Consider the following 12,716-nt stretch of genomic DNA (forward strand, 5'->3'; position numbering starts at 1 on the left):
CCATGTCTCTTAGCGACAAATCCTGTCTCTAGAAACGCTCCTTTCCACGCCTTGATTCTCTTCGCATCGGGAGGGTCTCTGTGATACTCTGCACGAAACCGTCGTTGAACTGCAATAATGGATCCCAATTCTGCGTACTACCACACAGTTTGCGCTTTTTCAGCATCGGTTGTCATTTTCACTTTTCACCCCCTGGAACGATTCAAAATAAACGAATCCTTACTATTCATTACCTATTTAAAATTTCCACAGCTAAGCTACCATATACCACCTACCACAGTGTTCTTGCCTGTATATTATGTTTAATATAAGTATTTGAAATTAGGGCGTTTCAATTCGGACACCCTGTATTTTAAAAAGAAAAGCTTCCAAATTTCGTATCATTCTCTATCAATATTTGCTTAGTATTAGCACAGGAGCTTGCATTAGTGTTAGTATTATGACTTTTTTTTATGATCCTTAGTTTTTTACATTTTAGAAATAAATATTATCTTTTCCTTTCTAGTGCTCAGTCATACAAGGTGCGGTTGCCACAGAATTTCACCTGCAGCGACTGCACAGTGAGGCTCATGCGACAAGCGACTGAGTGGTCCAACAACTATAGGTTTTGGTCCTGTGCAGATGTGGATATAGTTCCTAGTAAGTATCACATTTGTAACAGAGATACGAATTTAGAACAATATCTAAATGGCACCCAAAGACAATTCTGGTGTCTTTATATCTAATTTATTGCGTTGTTACTATTTGATTAAGAACAGAGCATGATTTGATTTCATTGTATTGTCACATTGTACATATACAAACAGAATACATGTATAAAACTACAGGCATAATACATAATACAAATTACAAGAGATAGAATAGAATTTGTGTTTGTTTCATCTTGTACAGAGTGTTTCAAAAGTCGCGCAACCCAAATTTTTAATATTTATATCACAAAAACCGAAAGAATTATTTACACCGGGTTTGCTGCATTATAAATCCTAATTCATTAAGATATTTTTCAATGCTTAACATTATCAGTTTATTCCATACAGAAAATTAAATAAATTAATGACTGGCGCAAAGCAGCGTTAGAATTTTTCCAGAAATGCACTTTTGAGTGAGAAAACTATGTAAGAAATTATCGGAGAGCCTTAATTAGAGGTCTGATGACTGATCCCATGTCAATCTGTCATTTGCAAACAATAATGATCATGTGCAGCATTTGATGGATTTATTACTGGTGATTTTATGGGTTGATTGAAAAAGTGTCATTTTTGGGACATATCTCCGCAGCTGGCAACACTAGCAGGTTGAAATTTTGTCACCAGACGCACACAACACGTGCCTAAGTATTGTCCATACATTTACGTGAAAAAATCATAAATCATGATTTTGTACCGAAATTGGACTCTTGAGAAAATCATAGGCTGCCCCTGGCTACCCTGAATTTTCTTCACACTCGCTTCGCCACTACAGTGCCTGGTTGATTCAGCATGGATGGCGTATTCATTCGAGCAGCACATTGTTGAAGAGTATTTTACTACTCATTCTTGCCCTCATGTGCAAGAGGTTTTCCAAGAAAAATACCCTGCTTCTGCTGTACCTCACAAAGCAACTGTTTTGCGACTAGTGCGTCGATTTCGAGAAACCGGAAGTGTATGTGACAAAACAAGAAATGGTCGCCATCGGATTTAAGCCCTGCCGCAGTGGGGGATATGCGTAAACCATGATAATGATTGATTTGGTGTTTTAAGTCCACTTTATGCACAGTAAGGCTAATCTGGACTGGACCTACAGTTTAAAGTGGGATCCGAACCATTTGTGCCACCACCGGGTATCGTACCCGGGACCCCTTGATTACAAGAATTTTTTTTCTCACTGATGAGGTTTGGTTTCATTTGTTAAAAATCAAAACATGGTCCGCTGAAAATCGTCACGAGGTACCGCTCCATCCAAGAAGAAAACTTGGAGTATGGTGTACTGTGACCAGTGATGTGCCGTAGACTATAAGTTTACCTACATGCGTTGTCTACACGTAATCTACGCGTACATTACATTGGGTTGTACTTTACATAGACTACGTAGACAATCTAAAGTGCATTAAAATTAATTTGAAAGGAAAGTGACATTTTCAACTATATTGGTTCCTAACGAAATCAAAAGAACCCATTTACAACAAAATTTCTCGTCTCTTCTATTATCAACTATGGATGAAGATAAATAGTATGCAAAGAAGACAACAGATGGCAGTCTTGAGGCAAGAGTGGTCTTTTCCCATAAGACACTAGAACATTTCCTATCTTAAGTTTCTTCCTACGTGAGAAATTGTTCGAATTTGGAAGAAAGAGTATGAAAAGTTCTCACACATCAGCAACTGATGCGCAGTATAATTTTCTTCTAATTCCACGACGCCCTTTGCTAAGTAATCACCTTTCGCCATGTTTACACAGATTACGTCATCTACGTGTATAAAATAGTCTATGTGTAGAATGTAGACTATCGTTGTTTACGCGTAGATGCACATCATTGTCTGTGACACATGAGTATTGCGTTTACTATTGTTGTCAGACTGTCTGTTTTCCGACGATATTTTTCAACAATATTAAACACCAACAAATGATCCCGCAAATTGGTTGGTATTTAGTGTTGAAGATCAATTCTCAACGTTTTGAGCAAATTTACAATGTTTATAAAATATTGTAATTGCTTTATTTAAAAAATGATAATTTTATTAACCCAGTGATAGTTTAGTGATTTAATCAGAACACTTAATGTCCGAATTGTAATAATAATAAAGAAAGTAGACTTGTAGAAGCCGCATTTATGACTCGCCCTTACCGTTTCGTAACAATCTCCCGTCAGCTGTGTTGGAATGGCAGGGTTGCCAGGTGCGTGGAAATTTATACAAAAATGTCAAATTTCGGCGCAAAATTATGATTTTTCTTGTAAATGTATGGCCAATACTTAGGCACGTGTTGCGTGCGTCTGGTGACAAAATTTCAACCTGCTAGTGTTCCCAGCTGCGGAGATATGGCACTTTTTTCAAATCATCCCATAAAATCACCAGTCATAATTTCATCAAATGCTGCACATGATTATTATTGTTTGCAAATGACAGATTGACATGGCGTCAGTCATCAGACCTCTAATTAAGGCTCTCCGATAATTTCTTACATAGTTTTCTCACTCAAAAGTGCATTTCTGGAAAAATTTTAACGCTGCCTTCCGCCAGCATTAATTTATTTTATTTTCTGTATGGAATAAATTGATCATAAGCATTGAAAAATATCTCAATGAATGAGGATTTATAATGCACTAAACCCGGTGTAAATATTTCTTACGGTTTTTGTGATATAAATTTTCAAAATTTGGGTTGCGTGACTTTTGAAACACTCTGTACAAAGTCACCTATATTTACATCTGGATAAATGGAACCAAAACTGCAAAGCTACAAAGGAAAATAAACTATAAATACCGATGATAGTGCATTCAGTTTCATTTTATATTATTGTTGTTGTTCCTGCCACTTACGGTATTGGGTGCCTCCCCAATGGCGCAGTGGTTGCGTCGCTGCCTTGTAATGAAGGGGTCCTGGGTTCGGTTCCCAGTGGAGGCACATAGTAGTTCGGATCCCACTTCAAACTGTAGGTCCAGTCCCGATTAGCCATACTGTGCATAAAGTGGACTTAAAACACCAATTCAATCAATCAACTTACGGTATCGATGCACTCTTGTACTGTGTAAAGACAATGTTCCCTTAGAAATCTTTTTAGATTTAACTTGTATACTGGTAATGAATTTGTCTTGGATTGCATTTGGAGCAGAGGCATCTCGTGAGCACATGCGCCAATTGTTGGAAAAAGGACAGCTTGCTCTGCGACGACATTAATGAGCATTTCTACATTTTAATTTCTTCATATAGGAGAAGGATTTATTTTACACGAGAGCGCTGAACTAAGCTTATATTACATTTCTTGGATCTGAAGTGACGCATACATCAATTGTGGGAAAAATAATTATTACTTTCTTTCACTTCAGATCCAAGAAATGTAATATAAGCTTAGTTCAGCGCTCTCGTGTAAAATAAATACTTCTCCTATATGAAGAAATTAGAATGTAGAAATGCTCATGAATGACGTAATTGACGCATGCCTTCACGAGACGCCTCTGATTTGGAGCATGTTAAATAAGCATATTCCATTATACGTTACCCCTTTTTATTAGAATGTGGTATTGTACAGTTCCATATGTAAGTCATTCTTCCCCCTTATGTTGTACATGTGGTGGTAGTTCGTTGTAACTTAAGTTATTTGTGAGAGATGTATAAAAAATGTTTCACAATTGTATGTTTGTTCACAGTTTGATTTATTTAAATAAGAAGAAATAACTATGTTTTTTTTAAGGATTACCATGTATTGAATGGGAATCTTCATGGGGTACCATTAATTTTTTTTAAAAAATGTATTAAAATTATGCTACAAAACTATTAGTAGAGATGTTTCAACCAGCACCAGCAGTTTTTATTCAGTTAGGAGGGTATGTATTGGATGTAGGCAGGGCTTACATAGAAGGGGTGTGGGGGGCAAGTTGGACCTAGGCCTGTAGCCAGAATTTTATGTGGGGGGGCTCATCCCTTATCAGCAGCTACCATCTAAAGGCGAAAAATGGGGTGTAGAAGCCTTAAGATGAATTTTTCAGTATATCACAATTTATTATGCAGAACGTAGAAAGTAAGGTGCTCCCCTGTGCTATGCACCACACAATGAAGGCATATAGGAAGTGTGGAGTTATGGCCCCACACTTTCTTGATCATGGCTGAAGGTGGGGGTGATGTGATCAGCACCACGCCCCTGGCCGCCCTTTACCGCCAGAGTTTCCTCCAGGTACCCACTTTATACGATGCTGGGTGGATGCCGAAGCCGCCTGGTTCTCCCCCACTGGGGATCGAAGCTAGGTCTCTCTCATGGTAGTCGGACAACTTATTATACAATATGTTTAATTCTGTTAAAGAAGTAAAATTAATTACCACTATACACTATTTAAATGAGATATTTGTAGGATTTCTGGGGGTTTCAACCCCCCGAGCCCTCCCCCTGGCTACATGTCTGCCCTCGTTGAGTCCATGACTATATAATATAAATAATATTAAATGTCCGACTGTAATTTCCATTTTATGTTTCCAATGAATTCATTTAGTGAAGTAGCCAAATGCCAACAACAGGCACAGATTTAGAGGAAATTGGTGGGAAGGGGCTATAGCCCCATGACCATCTGCAAAGGAACTGCACTGGGTAAATAATTGCTTTGAAAAAGGGTCACAATATGTGCAAACATTTGAAATATAGTAAAAATATTAGTAATATAACTAACCATAACTTTTCCTCAAAGTTACAACTGATTTTTTTTTATGGGGCTGTTTTAACGTGTATGGTGTTGTCTTTGTCAATGATTCTGAATTTTTGGCTTAAATTTCTATGTACCTCTTGTGTGTGATAAATTTTTAAAATTTGATGATACATTTTTAAAATTTGATGTTTTTTTCAATTGGAATAGGATAGTTGTGTGTCTTGACTGAAGTTTCATTTTTCACAGGATTGGAGTACAAGGAAACATGCAGTGGCCATGGACGTTACTATTTATCAAAATGCAGGTGCGACAGACTGTACTATGGGCCCAGGTGCCAATATCGTGACGAGTGCATTGACAACAGTGACTGCGGAGAACGTGGAAGGTGCATCAACATACGTGCTACGACTGCTCCCAGGAAGCAGTGCTATTGTGAGCTGGGCTGGTTTGGACCAGGATGTTCTCTGCGTAAGTACATAGCAGCGTGGATTCAGCATTTTCAAATGCATTCTCTACCCTTCTTAATCCTGAAGGTTTATGTCTGCAACAACACAAGTCTTCCATCAGTCCCTATCCATAGGCGCCGACTCCATGGGGCTTTGGGGGGGGGGGGGGGCACGGCCCCCCCAATGTTAAAGATGTGGGGCAGAGCCCCCAATAATTTTGCTTTAGAGGATCTAATGTATTATTTTGCTTCTCTTGTAAAGTTTACTCTGAATTGTGCCACATGAACTTAACTTTAAATACACATTTGAAATGTTCTAGACCATCAACTTTGGGGGGCTGAGACCGCTAAACCATCAACTTTGGGGGCGGGGGGGGGGGCTATGACCAGAGACAGCAAAACCCATGACTTATTACTATATACAGGGTGACCCAGAGATATATACCCATTTTGGAATGAACATTACACAGTTAATTGTACACCAAACTCTATTATTTTTGTTGTATAATGTGTGTGATATATTGCCATTTATTTATTTATTTATTTATTGCAGTCACCATGGAGTCGTTGTCGGTGGAACATCGCGTGTTCACGTATGATGCCTATGTGAGAAACGGCGACTCAGTGGTTGCAGCTCAGAGGTTATTCCGCCGGCACTTCCACGTAAGGCGGCATGGAGCAGTTCCAACATGCAAAACAATCTTAAAATGAGTTAAGCAGTTTCGAACCACAGGCACTGTAACTCCAAAAACACCACCAGGTGCTGAACCTCTGAGCTGCAACATAGGCATCATACATGAACACGTGATGTTCCACCGACCACAACTCCATGGTGACTGCAATAAATGTAAAATAAATGGCAATATATCACACACATTATACAACAAAAATAATAGAGTTTGGTGTACAATTAACTTTGTAATGTTCATTCCAAAATGGGTATACATCTCTGGGTCACCCTGTACTAAGTATGTAATTATGAGTATTGTTAAAAGTTTTACTAAAAAGAGTTTCAAAAGACGATGTGCGTGAACTAGGAGAGTGGATGTGACTTTTGGTCTAAAAAATGGCTCTAACATGACATTCAGAACGAGATCATTGATATATTTGGGAGATCTGTTTTGCGTTCCGTGGTAGCACATATTAAAAGTCGGGGATATTTTGCTATTGTTGTTGACGAAACTTGTGACATATCCATCCGTGGACAATTAATATTCTGCATTAGAACTGCGAATCAGAATTTTGATCATTTTTGAGGAATTCGTGGGCTTTTATGAGATTCCGAACACTGAGGCCAAAACTTAAAAAAGGGAGAGAGTGAGTCATTCATTAATTTATTTCAGTGATAAGAGCCCCCACCCCCCCAATAATTTTGACAAGTCGTCACTGTACCTATCCTCAACATCTCAACATTATCCCTCCATCTTCATCTTGGCCTTCCTACAGGTCTCTTATAGCATATTGGTTGGTGCATATTACTCACTATCTATAAACATAAATACGTTAGAGTATTAAATTTCATCTACTTATGTAAGTGAGTATATATTCGTTGTAAACTACGTTTCGGAAGCTTTAGCCACGTCCGAGAAGTGTCATATGAGGATCCTAGGTAAAAGGTTGGGGTTAAAAACACTTCACGGTGCTAGACACATACAGATTCAAAACTACCTTTGTTAAAAAACCTTAAAACTCATGAAAAGAAAGTTAAAATCACCAACATGGAGAGATTGAGTGGCCGTTGAAAGCCCTAGTTCCTTGCCAAGGTGAAGCGTGCGAGCAGCTGGTGCCGCGCTACGGAGGCAAAGAAATCAGCTGAAGTGGAACGTGAATTCTCCTTGATTGGTGACTGAAGAAAAAAGGGGAGGGACCGCTCACGGGAGGAAGTACCCTCCAACTCCGTAGTGCGGTGCCAGCTGCTTGCATGCTTCACCTTGGCAAGGAACTAGGGCTTTCAACGTCCACTTAAGCTCACCATGCTGGTGATTTTAACTTTGTTTTTCGTGAGTTTTAAGGTTTTTTAACAAAGGTAGTTTTGAATCTGTATGTGTCTAGCACCGTGAAGTGTTTTTAACCCAAACCTTTTACCTAGTATCCTCGCATGACACTTCTCCGACGTGACTTGATGTTCCGAGCCTAAAATACGACCACCCATTCGTGCCATATGGCCTGCCCACCTGTCTTCTTGACTTTATAATTCTAATAACATCTGGGCATCAATACAAATTATGAAGGTCTAAATTATGTAACCTTCTCCACTCAGAACTTTGTTTATGTTTTGTGGACTGATCCATTTTGATGTTTTGATATGAAATGCCAATACTCTCTCTTGTTTTTGAATCACATTAGTGATGTGTGAATTATGCCAGTACAATAATTACATAATTTATTCAGGAAGCCCATCAGCTATGAAAATTAGATACAAACGAAAATGAAGGTTGTGTAAATTAACTAACTCATCATTATCATCCTTCGCAGTTTCCTGCCTCTGGCTGGGTCGACATAGAAGTCAAGAAGTCTCCATTTTTTCCTGGTCTTCCACCACATTATGGTGTTCCAATCTTGTCCCCTTCTCTTAACACTCTCCGCTATCTGCTCTTTCCACCGACATCTTGGTCTCCCCCTTGGCCTTATTCCCACTCCGTGTGAATTGTAAGCTCTTACTGGTAGTCTTTCTGCATTCATCCTCTTCATGTGTCCGAACCATCTCATCTGTGCCTGATTTATTCTGTCCTGAAGCTTCACTACACCCACTGTCTGTCGGATCTCCTCATTCCTTATTCTATCCCTTCTGGTCTTCCCCAATATACTCCTTAAAAAAATCATCTCCACAGCCTGCATTTTTCTTTTGTCTCTCTGTCATTGTCCAAGTCTCTGCTCTGTACGTAATTATTGGCACATAGTATGTGTTATATATTACCTTCTTGCATTTCATAGGTACATCCCTGTTCCATATTAATCTTCGAATGCTTTGATATAGTCCACCACCCATTTGTCCTCTTCTGTTTTCCTCCTCATATATTCTTCCACTACCCTCAACTCTTCCATGTTCACATTTATTCTTGGTTCATTTCCGGCTCTGTTTCTTGTTGTTATTAGCACCTCACTCTTTTCTGCACTGAATTTCCTACTCTTCTGATTTCCTCATTCCAAGTATCAAGTTGTCTCTGCACTTCTTCTTCCTAACTATGAGATTAAATATTGCAAGTAATACAGTAGGTGTTACTAATGAAGCTGTTTTTATTCTTGCTATGACATTTTGGGTTCCCCAGAACGTTTTCAAGCTTGCGCTATCAAGATATATCCACACATACAACCTAACATGACTAGACACTACACTAATGTCATTGACTTTAATCTCGCCACCAATATGCATGGATTCAAGTCTGAACCTGGCCATTGGTGCTTATTGTGACTGACCCTTCATCAAATTCATCCAATCATCACTCATCCTTGTCATCATGATTTGTCGAGAGTGGCTGAAAAATAAGACTAAATAACAAATAGTTTGTATTTGTATTTTTTTTTTAAATCAAGTGAAAATATTTACTGAATTAATGAGGTCCTTTCCTTGAACCTGTTAAAATTTTCTCATAAATACAGCTATAGAACATTCATTGTCATTTTTACACTATATTTTTTGCAATTTAATTCTTGCGAACTGCACTACTTAACTCTTAGTTAGAAGTAAATAGTCACTAAAATTTACTGTTGATTTATTTAATACTTATGAGAATACTGTATGATACAATTTAGGTGTTTTGTATCATGTTATAGTTATGAAATAAAATTCAGTGTCCTGTGAAAAACAGCACAGATGATAAACTTTGCTTCAAGAATATACCGTGTGTCCCAAAATAGTGTTTACACTCTTTGAACGTCAATAACAGGAAGACTAATAACAGCAAGCATGAACTTTTTTTATGGTGTGACATACCTTAAAGTTATAGATGTTCAAAATGACCACCATTTGCATGTTACGTGCAATCTGAACAGATCGATAAACAGCAGATACTGTTTCTGTGGGAGGGAAGCGTAGGTTGTCTCAATTGCATGTCTCATGTCACTCAGTGTATCTGGCTTTGTGGCGTACGCAGCATTCATCACAGTTCCCCACAGGAGATCTGGTTGGATATTCGACTCTTCTTACGTTTCTCGAAAGAACAATTTCTCACCTGTGCCATTTTCTGTAAACTAATGACTACCGCTTGGTAGGCTGTGACGGGACTAAAAACAAAAGACCAACATGCTCTCACACATGCTCAACACAGACATTACAGCTTCAAATACAAAATGTCCAGTCAAGTCAATACTTTCTTTGTTATTAAAGTTCAAAAAGTGTAAACATTATTTTTGGACACTCTGTATCCGGAACTGTAAGGAACCTATTTTTTTCAAACTTCTTACTTTGCACTACTAAAATTTGAGTACAGTAACTAATATTTGTATGTAATTTTTGTAGGATCTCCAATCAGAACAACAGAGTTGGATTTTAGCGTTTACACAAAGAGAGATATAACCGACTCCTTTACTCTTTATTGGCGAATTCTGAAGGAGCTACAGGAACTGGAGATTGTGATGGTTGTGAAAGGGACCAGTTATGCAGCAGTCGGATGGCGACCCAGAAGCCTGACAGCAAAGTGCCGCCAGTTCCCTCTTATTTTGGATCCAAGCGGAGCCTCTGACGGCAGCGAGCCGGAACCTGAAGGAGAACCCGAACCGGTTCCAGAACCATCCGGAAAGACTGGGAACTCTGTAAAACATCACGACCACGACCATTCGGCTGCTGCGGAATCAGAACCAGAGCCTGAAAGTGAGCCGAGTCCCGAACCAGAGAGCGAACCGAGTGCCGAACCTGAACCTGATACCACAACGAGCAGACCAAGATACAGAGTGACTAAGTCGCACAGCGTGAGAACGGTTCCGTCAGGCGGAGAGCCAGACAGCAAGAGTCCTTCATCAAAGGGAACAACTGAGGCGTATTCTGATGTTACCGTGGAGACTAGCGTCTCTTTCAGGGTTAGCAAGAAACAAGGTAAGTTTTCGAAGTTTATTTTTTAACTGGCATTAATTCAGTTCCAAAGCTAATTTATTCGTGTATAGAAGTCTCCTGTTCAGAATATACGGTGCACTCATTAGAGTTAAAGAATGTGCTACTTATCTGAACAGGAGCATAAGTAGATTTTCACATCATGTAGAGAGCACCAAGAAAGGCAAATTTCCTTACCTGTTTGTGTAATCATACAGCACAAAATCATGGTTGCCACTGAACTATACAACAGGGCTGCCGTTATAAAATGCGAAGCCCTGTGCAAACTTTATCCATGAGGCTGTTATACTTTGAGACATACTAATTTATACAACCACAATTTCTCATAAAGAAATATTCACTTAAAGCAACATTGCTATTTGTATTGCATAATTGGATACTGTGTAGATATGGAGGCAAAACATCAGCTTTGTAATATTTGCAATAGCTTAATAGGCTTACATAGCCACAATACTTCTGCTAATATCTCGATCATAACAATAATAAACCACACAAAGATCCACATGAATGCTTGAAAAAGGGTGTAAGGGGTGGCCCTTCCACATAGTACACAAAATTGTCAACCTCACTTCCATCTAGTCCACCCAATTGTCAACCTCACTTCCACATAGTACACCCAATTGTCAACCTCACTTCCACATAGTACACCCAATTGTCAAACTCACTTCCACATAGTACACCCAATGGTCAACCTCACTTCCACATAATACACCCAATTGTCAACCTCAATTCCACATAGTACACCCAATTGTCAAGCTAACTTCCACATAATACACCCAATTGTCAACCTCACTTCCACATAATACACCCAATTGTCAACCTCACTTCCACATAATACACCCAATTGTCAACCTCAATTCCACGTAGTACACCCAATTGTCAACCTCAATTCCACGTAGTACACCCAATTGTCAACCTCACTTCCACATAATACACCCAATTGTCAACCTCAATTCCACATAGTACACCCAATTGTCAACCTTACTTCCACGTAGTACACCCAATTGTCAAACTCACTTCCATGTAGTACACCCAATTGCCAACCTTACTTCCACGTAGTACACCCAATTGTCAACCTCACTTCCACATAGTACACCCAATTGTCAACCTCACTTACACTTAGTACACCCAATTGTCAACCTCACTTCCACATAATACACCCAATTGTCAACCTCAATTCCACGTAGTACACCCAATTGTCAAGCTCACTTCCACATAATACACCCAATTGTCAACCTCACTTCCACATAATACACCCAATTGTCAACCTCACTTCCACGTAGTCCACCCAATTGTCAACCTCAATTCCACGTAGTACACCCAATTGTCAACCTCAATTCCATGTAGTACACCCAATTGTCAACCTCACTTCCACATAATACACCCAATTGTCAACCTCAATTCCACGTAGTACACCCAATTGCCAACCTCACTTCCACGTAGTACACCCAATTGCCAACCTCACTTCCACATAGTACACCCAATTGCCAACCTCACTTCCACATAGTACACCCAATTGGTTTCCACATAGTACACCCAATTGGTTAACCTCACTTCCACATAGTACACCCAATTGTCAACCTCACTTCCACATAGTACACCCAATTGTCAACCTCACTTCCACGTAGTACACCCAATTGTCAACCTCACTTCCACGTAGTACACACAATTGTCAACCTCACTTCCACATAGTACACCCAATTGTCAACCTCACTTCCACGTAGTCCACCCAATTGCCAACCTCACTTCCACATAGTACACCCAATTGCCAACCTCACTTCCACTTAGTACACCCAATTGCCAACCTCACTTCCACGTAGTACACCCAATTGTCAACCTCACTTCCACATAGTACACCCAATTGTCAACCTCACTTGCACGTAGTACACCCAA

At 39.4% G+C, this 12,716-nt stretch overlaps 1 protein-coding gene across 3 annotated transcripts in view; it reads left to right on the forward strand.

Annotated features, from left to right (window-relative positions):
- The window catches only part of nahoda (DOMON-like domain-containing protein nahoda), a 309,215-nt gene that overhangs the window by 238,267 nt on the left and 58,232 nt on the right, over positions 1-12,716 (forward strand). For all 3 annotated transcript variants that reach the window (XM_083115355.1, XM_083115356.1, XM_083115357.1), the window contains exons 5-7: positions 506-639; positions 5,578-5,799; positions 10,236-10,808. In XM_083115355.1, coding sequence (XP_082971481.1) covers positions 506-639; positions 5,578-5,799; positions 10,236-10,808 — 929 coding nt within the window. The remainder of the gene's footprint in view (positions 1-505; positions 640-5,577; positions 5,800-10,235; positions 10,809-12,716) is intronic.

Source organism: Lepisma saccharinum, chromosome 30 (genome assembly GCF_977018435.1).
Source record: "Lepisma saccharinum chromosome 30, izLepSacc3.1, whole genome shotgun sequence".
NCBI lineage: Eukaryota > Metazoa > Arthropoda > Insecta > Zygentoma > Lepismatidae > Lepisma > Lepisma saccharinum.